The sequence below is a fragment of the Fringilla coelebs genome, assembly GCF_963513975.1.
Source record: "Fringilla coelebs genome assembly, chromosome: Z".
Classification (NCBI taxonomy): Eukaryota; Metazoa; Chordata; class Aves; order Passeriformes; family Fringillidae; genus Fringilla; species Fringilla coelebs.
In genome coordinates this window covers 8,951,405-8,971,180 of record NC_140031.1, presented here as the reverse complement: position 1 = coordinate 8,971,180, position 19,776 = coordinate 8,951,405, and the positions used below count along the sequence as shown (strand labels likewise).

Here is a 19,776-nt window from a genome sequence, read left to right as displayed (position 1 = left end):
CAGACCTTTCCTGTCACCCTGCTGAATGTGACAAGTGTGCTAGCAGCTTTGCTGGGACCACAGCTCAGGAAATGCTGCACTGTTGGACTTCAGCTGGGGTGGTGCTTTCCCTCAGTGTGAAGGAGCCCAAGCACTGATCTGTGGTGGTCCCTTTGGTCACACCAAGAGGACACAAACATGTACCTGATGCACAGCCCCCTGTGTATCCTCATCATACATCTGCATGCCTCGTGCCAAAGGGCAGAGGAGTAGGATGAGCCACCCTGCTCTTCAAAGTGTCTCTGTGCATGTGCAGGGGTGGAGAGAGGCAGAAAAGGCTTTTCTGAGAGAAATGTAGCAGTAAATGACACCACAAGCCACCTCTCCTCAAGAAAGCTGCCCAGCGTCCTGTCAGCTCCTGGAGGCTGTGAGCTCCTCCTGTGTGAAAACCCAGTGAGCAGCAGGAGGAAGACAGGTCTCCCACTCTCCTACTACTGACCCATAGACTGCCACTGTAGCCCCAGTCCCGCAGCAGCACTCAACCAGCTGCGCAGACCCTGATGTTGGCTAACAGCATTTGCTGGTGCTCCGGGGATCTGCAGCCTCAGGTGTGTCCAGGTGTTCTTCAGGGCCACCACGAAAGGGCCAGCCCTGGGAACACACCCCGCACTGAGACCAAGCTGTGGCGTACAGTGAAGCCATCTGTTTCCATCCTGCAGCTGCTGTCCTTCCCATTGCAATTTACTCAGCCTCCTATAATTTATTCATCCCAGGATGCAGCTTGTACATCTGCAGTATCATTACTAGAGACGCCATTAGCTTTAAAATTTTATAAACCTTGGTGCAGGTGATAAGTTGAAAAGTTAAAGAGGGTAATTGTGGCAGGAAAACAGGGGTATTTGCTAAGTGTTCATCTCACACCAGAGATGCAGGCTCTGGGGGGACTTTGGAGGGAGATCAGCAGACTGGTGTGAGCGAGTGAACTGCTGCCAGGTCCCTGTCAGCTCACCCAGATGTGAGCCCATCCCTGCTGGATCCATGCACTGGGCAAGGGATCTACAGGGATTTCCACATGTTTGTCCCTCCTGCCTTGTCAGCTACACAATTTCCTTGGGTCAATGATGAGAGGGGCTGCAGAACCAGGTGTTTGCATCTGCATATGTTGCTCATGCTTCTTTGAGGGACTTGACAAGGGACTGGCAAGGGTTAGGGCAATCCTGAATCATCTGCCTGCTGTTTGTTGGTCTGGATGCTTCAGGACTCTCCAGGGAGCTGGGAGACTCTCCACCATGTAGATACTCACCACTCTCAACATGCCCGAGTCTCCCAAGCTGCATGTCCTGCCTGCAGTCCCCTCCTGCCTCTCTGCTTCCTGATCAGGTTCATGTGCCCTCATTCAGGAGCATGGCAATTAAGTCATGCTGGACAATTTTCCTAGAAAGTTTCCATGTCTGGGGCGCAAGCATGCAGCAAAGGTTTGGCAGGGAAGCAGGCATGGAAACCTTCCCTGGAGCCCTGCACCCTTTGCAATGAATTAAGAGCATCCTGATCACTTCTGGCAGCTAGAGGTCTCTAACAGCTGAGCTAGGGGGATAAATTCCTTTTCCCCAAGGCCAAGGGAGATATGTGTACAAGGATGATTTACAGGTTGCTGACAAGGAGTGATGAGCTGGAAGGCTGCGGGGAGCAGGGTCAGTGCTAAGCAGGGTGGGGCATGGAGGAGTTTGAGGGGTGGTGGGATCCCAGCTACCCAGTGAGGGGTAGCTGAGAACAGAGATGGAGTGGAGGAGAGAAGGTCCCAGAGATGGAATGGAGGAGAGAAGGTCTGCAGACAGCTTTGTCTCTCCGTGCTACAGGTGAGAACATGCCAAATCCCCCCTCCCACCCTGGTGTATCTGCAGCTCTGCTCAGTCTCCTGCAGCCTGAGAACTTGGGCACTTTTTGTCCCCAGGGTATGGTCACGGCACAGGTAGCTGTGAGTGCTGGAGACAGGCTGCTCATGCGTCTTGCAGGCATGATTCTATCCCATCTTGTACATGTTTCCATGCTGGCTAATGAAAACAGCCTGTAGCTGGGTAATTTGACTTCCACCTGTCCTTTCTGAGAACCTCCCCAGTCCCTCATACACAGCATCCCTCTATGTCCTGTGGGTCACTGTCCTGCAGGGTGAGTTAATCACACACTGTGCAACTGCATTATCCAAGCCCTGAGCCCTCACTGAGCTTTGCCAGCAGTTGGTGGCAGTCCTGGTTCAAGCTTCAGGAAGCATTTCCCCCTCCATTCTGCAGGCACCTTGTGCCTCTGTCTGTAGTTATGTTTCCCAGGATGCTACAGCACCTAGTGTGAAAGGATACAGGATCTGAATGCTCAGCCAAAGGGAATTCACAAATCCTTGAGCAACAGGAGGGGAATGAAGCATGGGGAAGTCTGGAAGACACATCAGCTGAAACTGACCATTTCCCAGCTTGTCCTGCTCTCCTGACACAGCCAGAATGCCCTTTTCTACTCCATATGACACCCCCACACACATTAATTTTGCTGCTGCCCATTCCTCTTCACTGTGACTTTCTGTCTCTGGTTTACTGTGGGAAATTAGCTTGAGATAGGACTGAGAAGCCAAAAATGGCTTTAAGTAGGAAGACAGGCTCATTCTGCTGCCTGCCTTAGGTAGCCATGATCTGCTGGGGTGATTTTGCCCCAAGGTAGAGTTCCTATTTGCATTTTGGGGCAACATGCCATGGTCGGTAAGCATCGTCATTCCCACATTCACAGACCTTACACTGTTGGTACCAAAACAGCTCAGCCTTTCTGCCAGATCTTTCTCTGCTGCATAGTTCACAGCAAGGACCTTTTCCTGGTTTTCCTTGGGACTAGACAATGGACTTCTAGTAAGGCCTGGTCATCTTCTGCAGAGAGTAGTCCTCTTAAGGACTTTACACCCTCAGCAGGCCTGGATGGCCCTGGATTCGACTCCATGCATCCTATGACAGAGATACACCCCTGCACAGCAATTTCTTCTGGAATGTGAAGACCAAGCAAGACCACACTCAACATCCAGTTTTGGCAGCCAAAGCTGGCTCTTTGCTCTTCTGCTTTATTGGCTTCCTTCCCCCCATGCTGCTCAACTTCCATCCCCTTGTACATCAGGATGAAGTCTTCTCTAACTGTTCCTGACTTCAGCATGCTGCCAGGTAAACAATGTGGAAATTAGTGGAGACAAGTAAATAATTTGTAAACAATCATTTATTCATTACTTTCCTCTCCTTTCCCTGTGCAAGCAGATTGCAGGGTGTCTCAGAAGCACTCGCAGCTTGGAGTGAGTTTTCTTGTAAGGCATTTCCCACTCTCCATTAATAACTTATGAACAGATCAGAGTGAATATTAAGGGCCTGAAAATCCAGAGACTTGGGCTGCTGAGCTGAGTGAGTACCACTTGAGCTCTTCCAATAGACAAGATCTCTAACAAAACAGCACTAAGTGGATTCACCGTGCTGTAATTAAGGGGTGTGCACATCTGTTAGTCAATGGGCTGCCTGTCAGATAGGGTAAAGTAGCCATACAGCAGGGGATGGCATGCCTGAGAGATGTAGTCTGTGACTGGGATACCAAGTCTCAGTGTTTACTCTTGGGGTTGATTCATACTGTACAGTGTTTCTACCGAGCTGTGGATGAGAGGCAAACATGACCGAACCAGCTGGACTGGGTTCATGCAAGAGGTTCACAGAAAAAAATTCTGAATAGCCTCACATGTCTGTAAATTACCCGAGCATTGGTAGAAGGCACACACGGAGGGCTTAAGCCCCAAACTGACAGAGAGCATAAGGATGTGCTGACTTCAAAGAGTCCAAAGTTAAGCTTGTGCTTGGCTTCAGTCAGGTGGTCTGTGATGGACATTTATCCCCCTTTGAGCTCAGCCACCTGCTTTGTGGGTTTTTTTGTTTGTTTGGTTTGGTTTTTTTTTTCTTTTTTTTTGGTTTATTTTTGTTGTGGTTTTTTTTGAAAGGTGATTATAATTCACTCACGGAAAAGTTCCCAACCCCCTGCCTGGCTCCTAAGGCAAGGATTCAGATCAGTGCTACATGAAATGGGGGAGGTGGGCTATGAGCTGAAATCCCTTTCGCTCTTGCAGAGGTCACTGTCAGCCCTGCACATGAAGTTCCCCACATCCCAGACCAGCAGGACCTACTGCCCAGGGTGGTGCTTGTAGAACTGAGGGCTATGTTGATGCTAGCTACCTTTTCCAGTGTAGGCCTCAAGCATCTCCCAGTGTTGCAGGGAGGTCAGGACCCCCCATGTCTGGGGACATCACCAGGATCCTCTCTTGAGGCCTTTGGCACAGCACCTTTCATGCCACCATGGCTGAGACATCAGGCCTAATAGGGACCTAATAGGTGATCTCCTGTTGCCTTCATTACAGTAGCTAGGTAGTCCTGGATTAGATTTAAACCAGGGGTGAATGTGAGGCACTAAGCTATGGATTCATATTCTGAACACCAGGGGTACCCAGGGGATGCTGTGGGTACCCCCACAACGCCATCAGTCTCCTCTGGACATCCTGCAGCACATCCACTGGCATGGTGCAAGTCTTCCTGCACCCCTGAGCTTCTCCATGGCAGGCTGTGTGCAGGCAGCCCTGCCGCAGCAATGCAGCAATGCAGAGCAATGCAGCGGGCTCTGGAGCAGGCACGGGGACCGTTCCAGCGCTGGGACGGGCCCAAAGCAGCGCACAGCTTGGGGCCGGCCCCAGCTCCCCCTTGCGGGATCCCCCATGCATCCGCAGGCCTTTCCGCTCCCCGGCAGCCTCCTGCACCTGCACTCCAAGGCCGAGCGGGATTTATCCTGCCCCAGGCGCTCGGTGCGAGGGGTCAGCCCTCATAAACCTCTCCGGCACAGAAGCCCAGCCCAGCTGCCTCGCTCGCACCCGCAGGGAGAGCCTCTGCGCCTCGGGAGAGCTTTTCTCTCCGTCGCTGCCCAGGCCAGCCCCCGCCCAGCTGGGTCCAGGGCATGGCATGGCGGCGCCCGGTGAGGACGGGGCGCTGTGCTCCGGGCCCCAGCTCCCTCCCCGCACCAAGCACTTTGGGTAACCCCCGGTACGTGGGAGGCGGCATGAAGTCATTCTGGTCCTCCAGCAAACCCCTCCAGCTGTCTGGAGCCAGTGCAGATTGTGGGACGTGTCTGGTGACTGACGAGGCCTCAAATCCACGTTTGTGAGAGATGATATCTAGAGTTTTAATTTTTTTATGAGCGAGGGGTCGGGGGGAGGCAGGGACTCGCAGGGCGGCTCAGAGGGGAGGCGGCAGTGCGTGCATGTGGTGTGTGAAACACGTTTCATCCCACAGACCCCCAGCTGCAGGAGTCCTCGCAGATAAAACCAGCACCCCGTCACCTCCGAGCAGCAGGGACCAGCTGGGGAGGAGGTTGGACAATGGCAGCTAACAGGGATGTGTCAGCAGGGCTCAGTGTCAGCTCTTGGGTCAGACCCTCTGCTCAGTCCCTCCTGCACGTCACCAAAATCCTCTCTGGGCCTTGCCCATGGAGTTACTCCAGCCTTGGGCCCTTCCTCAGTAGATGAGCCTCTGGGAACCTTTCCTCAGTGGATGAGCTCCTGGGAAGCTTTCCTCAGTAGATGAGCTCCTGGGAAGCTTTCCTCAGTAGATGAGCCCCTAGGAAGCTGGTGTCCTCCTTCCCCACTGGTGAGACAACTTGATAGAGTGCCTTCATGTGTCTGCTCCACCATCCAGAGTCTGGTGAGATGCTGTGGCCACTTTCAAACCCTACTGATGCTCCTGGAGAAGCTGTTCTCCTGCCCTGCAGTCTCGTGGGCAGCATTTAGTGCATGCTGGTGGCTTCTACAGGAAAACCCTGTCTGCAAACTGCTCTGCTCTGCATAAATCCCAGCTAACCTGCATCAAACCTCACCACACCACTGAGGAGTAGGTCGGGGTCACCGATGCTTTCCAGCTGGCCAGAAAATTGCCTGGTCTTTTGTCAGGCAAGAGTGAGGCAAAAAGTGAGTCCAGGTAAAGCCATGATGCCTTCTCCCAAGTGCACTCTCTAGGATGGGATCCTGCTGGGAAAGGACCTGGAGCAACCCCTCAGCCAGGAAATCTTAGAAGAAGGCACTTGCCTGCTGCATACCCAGGGTCAGTGTTTGAACCTGTTCCCACAGCTACCTAAGGTGACTTCCAAAGGTGGGGATCTGGCAGCCATTTGCCATCAATGTCCCGTGGCCAAGGCTGCAAGGTGACCACCAAGGTCATACACTGCCACCCATGACTGCAGGGCTGTGCTTGGCTCTTTCAGTGGGAAGGTCCTGTCCCCACTTCCCACAGATGATGGGGATGGAGGAACCTCTCCTCGAACTGGCCAGAGTGCCTGCATGCAGTGACTCTCACCCGGAAAGGAGGAGGGGGGCCGAGGCCTCTTTGTAACCCAATCTCGTCTGCATGGGCCCCTTTGTTGTTATTACATTTATTTATTGATCCCCCCTGGGAAAACCTTAGCAGTGCTGGACTTGCTGGGGCTTTATTAATGGGGATAGGGAGAGAGGGGAGGGAAGGGGGGCCGAACAGAGTTCTCGGACCATCTGTTCCCACCAAAGGGATGGAGCAACAATAGCCATGTTTATAAAACTTCTCTGCGAGTCATTGTGTTTGGGAAAGGAGAGCTTCCACATCAAAGGCCACTTCCGCTCCCACTGCTCAGGGGCCCCTCCATCTTCCAGCATTCTGCAAGGATCGCCCTGTCCTGGTCCCTTCCCCTCCCAGCCCTGGACACATGGTGAGGTGATAGTAGCATCACCCACAGAGGGACCACCATGACTGGGGACACCCCTGCCAAAGTGAGTGTTCATCACCTGCCCGTATCTGCTGTTCCACGGGGACTTTCCAAGGAGGGTTTTCTCCTGGAAGCAATAAAACTATCACAAGACATTGGATAGTGTTTGCCAAGCTCTGGTGTTGGGAGCAACAATATGTCCAGTACTGGAGACCTGTCTCCTGGATGGTTTCTTTCAATCCACTGAAACAGCAGTGTTCACAAAGTTGCTTTGGTTTTCCTCAAATTTCATATGTGGGAAAAAAATAAAGGAAAAAAAACAAAAAAAGGGAAGGAGTGGGGTTTGGCCACGTCAAAGCTGGCTGATGGGGTCCTTCATAATGAAACAACTGTGTTTGGCTTTGCTTGAGGTTTGTGTTAGATTATCTGTTACAATCAGACATGAAATAAAGACCATTAAACAGCTATGAAATATTTTGACTGAACCAGTATGTTGTTTTTTTCTTCCCAAACTGATCTTTATGGACAAGATGAGGGTTTGGTTCTGGCTCAGATCAAAGCCAAATGCCTTCCTGAGGACTTGGAGCTGTCAGCCATATCCTGACCACGACCCGATCCTGCAGTTGGATACAGGCTGCTCTGGGGTGAATTTGTAGGTTGGAGGTTTGGGATATATCCAGGCTGTCACACATCTACAGCATGACCCTGAATGATGGCCTGTCACCTCCTGAATCTCCTTCCCTGTTTGTTGGTGCTTTATGGTTCCATGCAGTAATTCGCATGTGAGCTGGTGACTCTGCTGGGGTTTGTGACCACTGGGTGTGACAAAAAGAGAAACTCCCTAGGGATGTAGAATTATCTCAGTCCAACTTTGGATAAAACTGGAACCTTTGGAAGATGTTGCCAGCCTGCAGGTGGGCACTTTGGGGAAGGCTTCTCTCTGCACCATGTGTTTGTGCAGGGACCTGATTTCCAGCTGGCAGGACAGGCATCCTGACAGCAGGCTGGTGGCTGGGCAGGGTTCAGGCTGTCTCACACCTTTCAACCATCCCTTCCATCCTGGAAGGGGGAAACCTTCCCAGAGACTGTATGACGCCTTCTCAGGAAGCAATCCAAGTCCCTGTTGGCTGTGTCCCCTTGGCCAGGCTGCAGGAGGAGACCTGAGCATGGTCCCTGATTGCTTTTGGCAGGGCATAGGGAGCATGCTGCTCTCTCCCAGCACTTAGCAGCTTCCCTGGGAACCACGCAGGAAAGGAGGAGAGGAGCCCAGACTTGTGGGAGACACTTTTCATTTCATGCCTAAGCCACTACTCCGCTGCTCAGCCACATGGCTCCATTAAGTCCCTTTCTGGCTGTCTTCTTTCCATCAATCACTCCGTCTCCGCGAGCAGCCCAGACACCGGATCTGGGTTATAAATAAGACAATCAATCAGCGATGCTATTAGATAAACAGAGTGGCAGAAGCCAAATTAATGCTTGGCTTTTTCTTGAAAGGGAGGAAAAAAAGAGTCAATTGCTTATTAGAGGACCCTGGTGTGGTCTGGCCTCCATGCTGCAGCTGAGCCGGGTGGGCTGTGCTTGGCTCCCGTGTCTCTGTTTAGGGAGGTTTGGGATGCTGTGAGCGCATAATCCATGTGGGTCACCCTGGCCAGATCAGGAAGGGGGCTGGGGCAGACTGGAGGTGAGCAGGAAGGTTGTAGCACTGGGGCAGTGGTGGGAGATGGGAAAACAGTGGTGGGACCTGCCCATCTGGGCAGTGAGGAGGTTTCAGGGTGGGTCTAGTGGGGAGGGAGGGCATGAGGCTGCAGGCAGAAGTGTGTGGGGACCAGGGACACAATACCAGGACAGACAGTGAGCCAGTCAGGATGGACACAAGGAAGAAAAGCCTCACTGCTTGGAGGCTTTTCAAACACCTGGCAGTTTCTTCTGGAGGTGAATCAAGTTCTTGTCTGGAGCCACCAACAAATAAGGTGGTCCGAGACTGTAATTTCTGGTTTGCTGTGACTATCTGTCACCTCTTGTTGCTACAAACATCTGCCCTACAGCATTGTGAGGGTGCCCAAGGCTGTTTTTACCTCCAAGGTCTGCACCTGCAGCTCCATCTGCTTCTTTGTGTGGTGGTGGCTGATTAACTCAAAGCTCCTGGGCTCATTCCTGTGCCAAAGATGTCACAGAAGAGGCTTTCTTCATGCTGGGATCTTGTTGCCTGAGCTACCCCTCCTGCCACTGGGGAAGAAAGCCCTGGGAGGAAGGCTATAATCTACCAGAGGCATCCAGTGTACAGGACACATCAGATCTGTACAGGAGACATCAGCTTCTTCTGAATGAATACCCTCTGCCCTTTGGGCTGGGCTCTTGTATTTGCTGGACTTGATGCTACGGCAAGTTGAGGATTTGGAGAGTCTGGGCTTCTCCAAGTCAAGCTGACTCTATCTACAGTTTCCTTCCTCACAGATGCTGCTCTTCATGCTTTCATCCTAGGGACTGCCTTTCCACCAGCTCCTACTGCTTTCACCTCACCTGACACTTCTCCCATTTGTTGTGATGGAGGAGGGTACCCGCCCCTGGAGGACCAGATCTTCCACTGTATATATATAAATACGCAGCAGCTCTCCTCTGCCAACTGGCTCAAAAGATCCCACCTGGAATTTCCACCCAGCCCAGCAAGCTCTCAGCTCAGGTCTGGCAGTCCAGCTATGGGTGTGCTTTCTCAACAGCTGAGCCTGCTTTCATTCCCCATTCTTACCTGTGACTGTGCCAGACTGAAGCACTGCCAGAGCTGAAAAGCACAACACAGTACCCACTGCTCCTCCTTCCTCCACCAAAGCATCTCACCCCACCACGGTCTGCACAACACATTCCTGTCAGCCTAATTTGGGATAAATAAACTGGCTTTTGTCCCCTGAGAGATCCAGGCTCTGGATGGGAGGCTGGTGTGGGAACAGGTAGATTTTCTGACTATTGGGTCAGGGAGAATGTCTCTGCTAGCACCCGCTTAAGGGAAGGATGCAGGAGATGCATTCAGTTCCATTCCACTGTTCGGCCCCTCGCTCAAGCGTGGGGAGTTCCTGCTTCCTCCAAGGCTTCAAGTCCAGGAAATAGCTCCTGCTTTCCAGTCACACTTCTGATCCCTCTTGTAGAGCTTGGGGAGCGCTGTGCAAGGCTGCTCTCACATCAGCAACAGCCCAAAAGCAACACCTAAGGTGGGATTTACTGCCACATATGTGCTGGGAAGATGCAGGGACCCATTGCACCCGGGTGATGTATTGGATTTCAGGTTATGTGATGCACAGGTTTCTCTGAGCATTGTAATTCCCTCTTTCTTCCTGTATGGATTTATACTGCTAAGTGGATGGATTTTCTGCTTGGCAGGGATGCTCCCCTGGGACCTTCCCCAGTTTGAAACATCTCTGCACATCTGTACATAATATTCCTGGGGCACTTAATGAGTGGGCTTTTACGACACCCCTTGCTTTATAGACTGCTGCTTAACGTGGCCAGGAACCACGGAAGGGCTGACAAACAGCATCCCAGAGCTGGCAGAAAGCCGAGTACCAACTCCAGGTGCTGGATGATGCCTGGGGCTCTGTGTGAAAGCCACTGCTCTCAGATGGCTTCTCACACAGCTGCCCTGAGCAGTGGAAGCACCACTCCCTTGGTCCCTGAAACAGCTTGAGAGGGACAGGTTTCTTCTGCTTAACAACCTGCGACAGCATGCCTCTGGACCAGCTATGGAAATCCTGGGAGGAGATGAAGGCGATCTGTCTGTCTGGGATGATTCCCCCTAGCAAGGTCTGGGCCTGACATTTTCATCTCTGCTAAGAGCTGTCCCTTCCCCCTGCCCCAAAGAGCCATCTGCTATGGTAGATTACCCCAGCTTTTAGCACTGTGAATCCATAATTAGTGCATAATTAATTACCAGATGTTTTTAACACTAATGAAACATTAATAAATGACGGAGGCATGTTGTCTGGTAATGGAACATTAACCAGTGAACCAAGTCAGCGCTGCCGCCAGCATGGCCAAGCCAGAGACAGGTCTGCATCTGACTGAGCTCTTCCCTAAATAAAGCTCCAACATTGTTCAAATCACAGCAAGTGCCTGTGGGAGCAAGTGACCAGCTTGGTGTTGCCTTTGCAGAACCAAGTCTGTGGCTGCTTCACCTCTGTCCTTCCTTCCTTCCACCCACTCACCCATCCATCCACCCCATTCATGTGCGCATCCAGCCAGCCAGACAGCCAGCCACACACACATCTCCCTGCTGTAGAGACTTAGTTTCAGGTTTCAGGGGAGCACCAGAGAGGTAATTTTCCTAAAAGTGGAGCACCAGAGAGGGGCACCAGAGAGGTGCACCAGAGAGGTAATTTTCTAAAAAGTGGAGCTTTTCCCCCTGGGCATTGCTTGATGGTACCTCTGCTCCAGGTGGTGCTCCCAAGCAAGGCACATGGGGAAAGGACAGACTCCAACAATGTACCTAGCTGCATCCATTGCCCCCACACTGGGTCTCTGTGAGCCCTGCCCTGACAGAAGTTTAATTCAGACCATCTGGGCCAGTGACATTTTCCTAACATGAAATTATTAATCAGACATGGGAAGTGCATTAGTTGTGACTATATGCCACCTCCAGGCTGCAGTGAAGCACAGGAAGGTCTCCATCCTCCTGCCTGCTCAAGAGATGTCAGGGGGCAGACAGAGCTTGGGGACACAGGGGACCCTCCAGGGATCGTGACTGGGGAGATGTGCCACTTCCCAGATGTGCCAGACACTCTGCAGAGGTGTCATATGGGGTGGTGACAACCATCTCCTTTCCCTCACCAGGAGTGTCCAGGCTGGGCACCTCCTCAGGATGTTCTGAAGGCCAGCTCTTGGGTCTCCCACCCCTCTGGGGGGATGGTGCTATAGTGTCAAACGTCAGAGCAGGCTCCAGGGTGTGTTTGTGTGTCCACTCAATGCTGTTCCCATGTCTTCCCCAACTCAGTCAGCACCATTCGTGGAAGAAGGCAGCCAAAACCCCCCTCCCCATTTGGAAGGGAAATGACACCAGAGCCACCAGTCGTCATGAAATGAACATTTAATGAAGACAGTCTCTCCTGGTGTGTGTGTGTATGTGTGCGTGTGTGTGTGCGTGTGTGTGTGTGCGTTGTCTCTGTGAGCTTAGTTTTATCCCCTCTATTACTTTTTTTTTTGATTATTTTTCTTTTTTTTATATATATACATCTATAAAAAATTCAAATACAGCATGTCAACAGTGGGAATACTAGGACGTATGGTATTAAATACTGCGCTTGGGTCCAGGCAGGGCCAAGAGGAGGTGTCTTTACAAAACAGGACTTAGGGCAGGATGGGGAGGAGAGCAGAGCAGGCATAGGGACAGCTGGGGGCAGCGGGGAACAGCAGGGGACAGCGGGGCACAGGTCTGCAGGGCTCCAGCTCTAAAGGCAACAGCAGAGCTATTCTGCGTTTGTGGGAGAATGAGACAAAGACATCAATGGGGGTGATTCCCTGTATCCAACACGGTTAAAAGTTTGGGGGTGATATTGGGTCGGGGTTGGGGGTGGTGAAGGCTCCTGCAGGGTGCTGTGGAGGGGGAGGTGGAGGGACAGCTCTCCCAGGTGCTCGGCAAGGGGCAGGGGGGTTTTATCGGTGTTTCACTTCCTTTTTTTTATTCCATTAAAACCCCGCCAGCTCCCTGCTCCCCATTGCACTTGTGAAAGCCACCAGTTCCCCCCTCCACCACTCCCTCGGAGGGGACCAAGACCCTCCCCGCCCCGATCCGTGCACCCCTCCAGCTTCGCCACGTGGTCAAGAGCTCAGGGGAGCGAGTCCAGTCCTTGGGGGACCCCCTTTTGCCATAAGGGGGTACAACAGCTTGGAGCATCATTCCCCTCACCACCCCCCCGTTTTCATATCCCCTTTTCTCGGTGCGCGGCCGCGGGGGCGGCGGGCACGTCTTTGGCGTGGGGGGGTTTCGCTGTATGAGTGGGACCCTCGGCTCGCTCCCCTTGGCTGAGGAAAGGGGCACGGAGGTGTGTCTCCTCGCTCCGGGCCGGGAGAGGATTTTGCGGCTCCCCAGGGGACGGCAGCAGCTCTGTCCTCCTCCGAAGTGGCGGCGAGAAGCGTGATACGTCCTCAATGTGTGCAAAATCGAAGAGCTAAGAGACTCAACCCGGGAGCGGGGCGGCGCGGCGGGGGCGGTGGCGGCGGTGGGCGGTGGGGAGGCGGCTGCGCTGGGCTGCGGTGAATGGACAGATGGAGATCTGCAAGCGGGGGAGCAGGAGAGTCGCGGTGTCACTCCAAACTCAGCTCTGCTCAGTCACCGGTGGGACATACCCAGCAGAATTTCCTTTCCCCCCCTTTTTCCCAGCCTTTTTCCACAGGTGAAATTCACTCAGGTACCCAAACACATCATTTCCACTCTTCCTCTTCCCCGGGCTGGGCCCTGCCCACCCTCCCCTGGCTGCATGCCACCACCCCTCCTGGTGTCACCCATGAGATGACACTGTCAGAGGGGAGCAAAGAACCCCATGCCCACAAAGATCTTATCTTTGGGCACCAAGGGATGGCTGGCTTATCCTTAAAAGTGACACATGTGGTTGCTTCCAGGATCTATCCCTGTCCTTGGGCAATATGGGGACAGTGAAAGGGCATTTGGGTGTGACACCCATGAGACAGCAGCCCTGGTCTCTAGAGGAGAGGGGCATTTTGTGGCTTTCCAGGCTGCCAGCTCCATCCTAAGTCAACTAAGGGACATTTTTGAGAGGCAATCTAATTTTATGATCTCGGACAATTTTTCTTTCATCATTAAGCAAAGGCCTTAGATTTCCATGTGGTTTCTTTGCCTCTTAAAAATGCCAGCAGAGAGGATGGGAGAGGGCTGCTGAGAACAAGACATCAAAGAGCGACCACTTTGCCAGCTTTGCTTGAAAAGCCATTGTTGAGACCTCCAGCCGAATATCCATCTGGAAAAGCAGTCAGACTTGGTGCATTTACAAAACTGCAAGAAAAACCCAAATGACTTGTTCTCAAGGCCCTTCACCCACAGTCTGACCAGACTATCCCCTTCCTAACCACATTAGAGCTCTGAGGGTCCCCATATCCCTGCCCCATCCCAGCACACACCTCCTGCCTCTCATGCCTCAGATTTGGGAGATACTCACTAAATAAAGAGGACACTATAGGCAGCCACGACCAGTCCAGCTGTCCAACACACTGCCATGGCCCCGCTGCCCACCACGGCCCCCTTGTCACAGATCTTGGTTGTGGGTGGTGCCATGAAAGAGGAGGTGCTCGCGCTTGTTGTCTCTGCAAAAAAGGAGAGTGGGTGGTGAGGGCAGCTGGGATGCTCTGGGATTCATCCCATAGGAGAAGTCCTGGTCTCCCACTGGTGTGGATTGGACCCAGCCCCAAATTGCCCTTTTCAGTGCTATACCACACTAGGGCAGAGGTAGAGGGCTGGGATGATTCAAGGGATGGTGTGATCCATGAGACTTCCCTGGCTGTGACAGTGGACCTACTGCTTGGAGAGGTTTCTGCCATCAGGCAGAGCTGTGCATCCTTCTCATCCCCATCCTGACCAGCTGAGCCACTCTATGCACCAGGTCTGTGGGAATTTTAGCTAGGAAGTCACAATGAGCCAGTAGTGCTCAGCTGAGAGCATTCCTCACCCACAGAACATGCCACACACAGCAGGCTGCATCTACTGGCCTGGCTCACAAGGTTTGTCCTGCTTTGTACTGAACCAGATGGATTGTCTATGCCTGCAGAGGGCTGCAGGATTGCAGGGAGTGCTTGGATGAGAAGTCAGGCAGGGGCAGCTTTGGCCACATCCAGATGGCCCCAGCATTTTCCTGGCCAGACCGTCTGGGCTGACTGCTGGGGACCACAGAGTCTGTCTCAGCAACTTTCAGAATCCATCGCAGTGGGGCTCAGAGTTGGAGTTGGGCTGTCCCACATCAGCCCTGCCTGGCTGCACCAGGCACACAGGGATGTGTGTGTGAGGGACACGTGTGCCTGCACAGGGCAGGTGACACTGACAGGGGCATTTGCATTTAGCACAATGCAGGTGGGAATAGAAGCAAAACCAAAAAGCTGACAGTAGCGCTGCTGCAAAGTGCTCCTGCACTCCTTGTGGGTGTTTATCCACCTGGGAATGGTGGGTAGGGCTGCAAATCCCTGTTGCTGCCTGAATATCCAGGTGCTCTACCAGGTGCTGTTTTGAAAAGGGGGGTTTCTCTGCACAGGAGTCAAGGAAACCAGTGCAGGGTCTGCTCCATCCTTTCTGGGAAATGGAGGGCTGATAACACTCATTTGGACACAGTCCCAGCTCCTTCCTAGAAACAGAGACTTGGTGTTAACTTGGTGGCTTTTGTTTTGAATTAGCATCCCTTTGAGCCATTTGGAAGGGTTAGGGGTGTGGAGGGGGTGGGACTGGAGAGGGGAGGGAGGGCTGGAGGTACACAGCACTCCAGGGAACAACAACCACCACCACAACAACAATACAATGGCCAGCCTCATTGTCCTGCCCCGAGTATCCTGGTGAGAAGGATGCTGGACCCAGGTGAGCTGAGTCAGCATTCTTCAGGCCACAGTTACACCTACTGACAGGGCCACAGGAGGGGGCAAAGTGCAGGGCGAAGGGCTGCAGCTCCACAAGTTTTTTGGGGCTATCCTTGGCTATGGGCAAAAGCTGCATGGAGCCAAAGAGGAGATCCCTCAGCCCGGAGTCCTGGGTTCCTCCTGAAGGAAGCCTGTTTGTACTGGGAGGTGGGTCTTACCTGTGATCTGGGCCTCCGTGGTGAGATGCTTGGGCTCCTCTGTCCAGGGGGTGGCATGAACAGCCACACTCCAGTCACTCCACGTGCCAATGTCGTTGTCTTTGGCTGCCACCTGGATGATATATTCCTTGCCAGCGTAAGCGTCCGTGATGGTGTGCGATGTCCCATCCGACAGCTCGACCTGAGGGCAGCAGCGGGGAGAGGAGGGTAGTCAGAGGGGTCCCCAGAAGGTGTAAGGCAATCAGTTTATTTAGCTCGGCTAAAAGATGATAACAAGGCTTTTGCAGCACTTTTGGAAATACTGAGGTGTTATGGGCAGAGGCAGAAGCCCAGGACAGGGAGGGAAGTGGAGGGAGATGCTCCAGCTGCAGCTCCACTAAAGCTTTAAAGACCTGGTTCCGCTCCCAAACTCACGGCGTCAGAGTGGAGCAGCTTCCTCTAGAGGTCACCAGAAACTAGCAGATGTGTGTGCGGGCTCCCTCGGACATGTCAGGACAGAGCTGGGAGTTGGATATTGCAGGCAGTGGCTGGGATGTGCAACGCGCTTTCACGGCACCACTAGCAGTGCTGGGAGGAGGCTTCCCCACCAGCAACACCTCTGGCCAGCTTGCTCCCGTGCCTTCTGGCGTGCCGTGTTTTGGCTTGCATCCCTCTAGCTGGGCGCTTGGACAAGTATCAAGCTGTGCCCAGACGTCCCTCCTAGAAACCATTCCCTCCTTCCCATTGTCACTGCTGTCTGAGCCATAGAAGACCCTGCTGTCCTTTGTGCTGCAAAGTGCAATAGTTTAACCCCATTTAACCTTCCAAGGCATCTCTGATCCATTTGGAGCTTGGCTCCAGGACAAAGGGATGCAGGTGCTCAGCAGAAATGCACCCCGATGGCACCGATCCCGGTGAGCAAACACACGTGGCTGACAGAGGGGGAGGGCTCAACATCCAAGGGAGCAGAGCAGGAGTATCTGGAGAGGCAAAGTGGGATATTGCTGTCCAGCCCATCTCTGAGACTGAGGACCAACATGCTGCTCACTTGAGTACCCCCCTGTGCTGCTGTGCAAGGTTTGGGGGGCACACAGGGCATCCCCCAGACACATTTCTGATAAAAATGCTGCAGGATGAGGGGTCATGCGGGACTGACACAGCCCAGCTGTGAGCATCAGTGCCCAGCCAGGGGCTCGAGCAGGGCAAGCATCAGACCATGGGTGGGGGCAGCTTCATGGTGCTACATATGTGGGGTCCTCCACATCTCTCCAGCCAGCCAGGAGAAGGTCAGGCACAGAATCACACTGTCCTGGGGAGCATCAACAGCTCAATGACAGGAGGAAGATCCAAATTTTGCCTGGTCAGGAAGGGAAGAGGGAAGAAAGGGAGGAAAGAAGGGAGTGCTGCACCATTGGGGTGCCCAGGAGGTACCTGGGGTGCAGATGCACCTGTGGGGTGAGGCTGCTCTGGCTGTGTGGCTGTACACACACAAGGGATGGCGTGCACACCAGGTGGGCAGTGCCTTCCCCCCACAGCTTGCAGGAGTACCTTAAAAGCAGGAACCCACCCTGAGAAAGAACCAGCCCTTTTCCAGTCCCTTCTGTGCAGCATATGCAACAGCCCAGCACAGATGCAATCCCTTTGGCATGAAAGCTGCAGCCCCCTCCAGGCTTTTACTGCCACTCTGGGGGATTCCTAACAGGAGGAGGGGCATTTTTGCTTTGTTGCTCCAAGTGAAAGCCTTTCCTTTCCTATTCCCACTTCCAGCCTTCTGCCCAGAACATCAGAGCCTTTGAGTCCTGCACTCCCAGCTGCTCCTGCCACCCGACCTGGAGCACATCTGGATGCAGGCCTGACTGCTCTCCCCCGCAGCCACTGGGAGCCCAGGCACTTCGGGATGGGTAGGCAGGAGACCCACCAGGTTGTGAATCATCTGGTCTGCTAGGCAGGGCACCTCCCTGCAGTGTAGTGGCACACTGAGGTTCTCTGTGCCACCCAGACCTTGGGAGCTCTTTGGTGGCACTCCCCAGTGTGGATGGCAATGCCAAGGGAATCAAGTTAAATTAATTCCTAATGATAATTAAATTAAATGAAACCTCACAGGGTAAGCTGCCAACACCATGTTGACTTGACTTGCTCTGTGATGGGGTATGGCTTGGAATTGGAGAATGAGGACAGGGGTCTGAAAGATTCTGAGCTTGTCCAGCCGGTGCATTACTCTGTCCAAGACTTCCAGCATGCTCTGAACCCCTTGGCTCCTCCCTGGGACGTGCACCAAGCAGGGTGCAGGCAGGCCAGCCCTACTAAGGTACTGATGACCTGCCCAGGCTGCTTTCCCATCAGGAGCATTTTTCCCATCCCAAGATCCCTCCCAGCTTTCACTTGGGAGCAATTACTGCCTTTTTCCACCCACAACCAACCAGCAGCTGAGTGTTTGTAGGTGGGGTGTCACAGGCACAATGGGGCTAAATCTGTGCCTTGTCTGGGCAGGGGGGATGTCCCCCCAGGACCCAGACCTTCCCTGTAGGACCTGGGAGGATGTTGCCCTAAGCTCTGCTTTGCACAGCAGTTAAAAAGAGAAAGCATGGATGGTATCATCCATCTCTCCCCACACAAACAACTTCTGGATGCAGAACTTCTGAGCTGGGCAGCCACATTTGCTGGATACATCCAGCATTTGTCATGGTGGGGAGAAAGCCACTGGGTGGGTGCCCATGACCCAACACAGAAGTGCCACAACAAATGGGAAAGCACAGGGAGAGACAGAACTGGGGGAAGACACACTGAGGAGGCTGTGGGGGAACGGGTGGACACACAGCATCAAAGGCAGAGGAAGAAATTCCTCAATCCATGTCCTCACCACACAGAGACAAAAGCTGGAGGAAGGCTGTGCATGGTAATTTTTTCAGCCAGGGTGGGGGTTTGTGTGTCGCTGCCTGCCTTTGTGCACCTGCCAAAAGTCACTCTGACTGGCTGTGAAACGCTGCCCAGATTAATGAGGGATCAGTAGCCAGTGCAATGCAGAGCTATTAGCATCGGAAAAAAAAAAAAAAAGAAATAAAAGAAAAAAAAAGTGAGAGAGAGAGAGAGGAGAGAGAAATGAAAAAAAACCCTTGAACTCAAGTAATTCAGATGACAGCTTGCTGAGGACAGCGTGGGCTGGCATCCCATTCCCTGCCACGGTCACATACCCCCACATTGCTGCTTGGAAAGATGACAGAGCTGCTGAGTGCCCACCAACAGCCCCAAGTGCCAGAATGAGCGCATGGGCCAGTGCCACATTGATGGGATGGAGACAGACTCTTAGGGCAGGCTGAGGGGAGGACTGCCTGCCACTTGGCTCTCCCCCTGTCCATGCTGGTCCCCCCTGCACAGGCTGGAGGCCTGGGGACATCCACAGCAGCCATACACACTCCAACACCCATTCCTGCCCTCCTTCCAGTCCCTGCCTTGCAGACTGCTGTCCCTGTCTCAGTCCTCAGCACAGCAGAAGTTGGGGAAGCCACTATTCCCTCTGAGCTCCCCTCATCCTGCTCCTATGGCCCCCAGCCCACTCTGCCAGGCTGCCCTGGCAGTAAAAAAGGGCACTGTGCTTTGTTCCCACTCAGGCTCTGCTCCTGGTCCAGGGTGACCAGGTAGCAATTACTGGTGAACAGAGTGATGCATGGGCAGGTCTGAAGCCCAGATGGCCTTTGGAAGGGGAGGGGAAGGGAGGCAGGGAAGAAAACCCCACCCTCCTCTGCCCTGACAGGTGGGCTGGGAGCTGGTGTGTGTTGAAAGGAGGTGCAGGGGGAGAAGGGGGGATCAGATGCCTCCTTTTCTGCATCCCACATGAAAATGTGTTTGCTGGCTCCCCTGTGGTGGCAGTGGCTCTGTTTTCCATTCCTTGACAGCTCCTGCTTTCCAGTGCAGCTCCTAGAGTGGGAAGAGAGTGCACCACTGGCAGTATGGGGATGAGGACTGGCACCCCTCTGTCCCAAAGCAGGGATGCACTGTCTCTGTGGGTTTCACACCTGTCCCAGGTGCTGCATCAAACCTAGATGAGTCCGCCTTCCCCAAAACAAAAGGGGCACCCTCCCTGGCTATTGTAAGGTGGAACTGATGTGCTCACACAGCCTTTGCTACCCACTGCACTTGTGGGAAGAAACCCCTTCTAAGAGCACAGCCTGGAACTACCAAACATCTGGCATCCTTGCAGCCTCCTCCTCTGGATGCTACTCGAGTTTACTGGATGATGGGGGAGATCAGAACTGGGATAGGGATGGGA

The 19,776-nt window shown here is 53.4% G+C and overlaps 1 protein-coding gene across 4 annotated transcripts in view; it reads right to left on the bottom strand.

Annotated features, from left to right (window-relative positions):
* Positions 1-12,535: 12,535 nt before the first annotated feature.
* Positions 12,536-19,776, bottom strand: part of CNTFR (ciliary neurotrophic factor receptor) — a gene marked incomplete at its 3' end in the record, with an annotated part of 197,725 nt that continues 190,484 nt past the window's right edge. For 3 of the 4 annotated variants that reach the window (XM_084224802.1, XM_084224801.1, XM_084224799.1), the window contains exons 8-9: positions 15,531-15,711; positions 13,913-14,058 (exon numbers count right to left, since the gene is read on the bottom strand). In XM_084224802.1, the coding sequence (XP_084080928.1) occupies positions 13,913-14,058; positions 15,531-15,711 (327 nt within the window). Of the gene's footprint in view, positions 13,014-13,912; positions 14,059-15,530; positions 15,712-19,776 lie in introns of those variants that run through there. The other variant, XM_084224800.1, reaches the window with a different exon arrangement.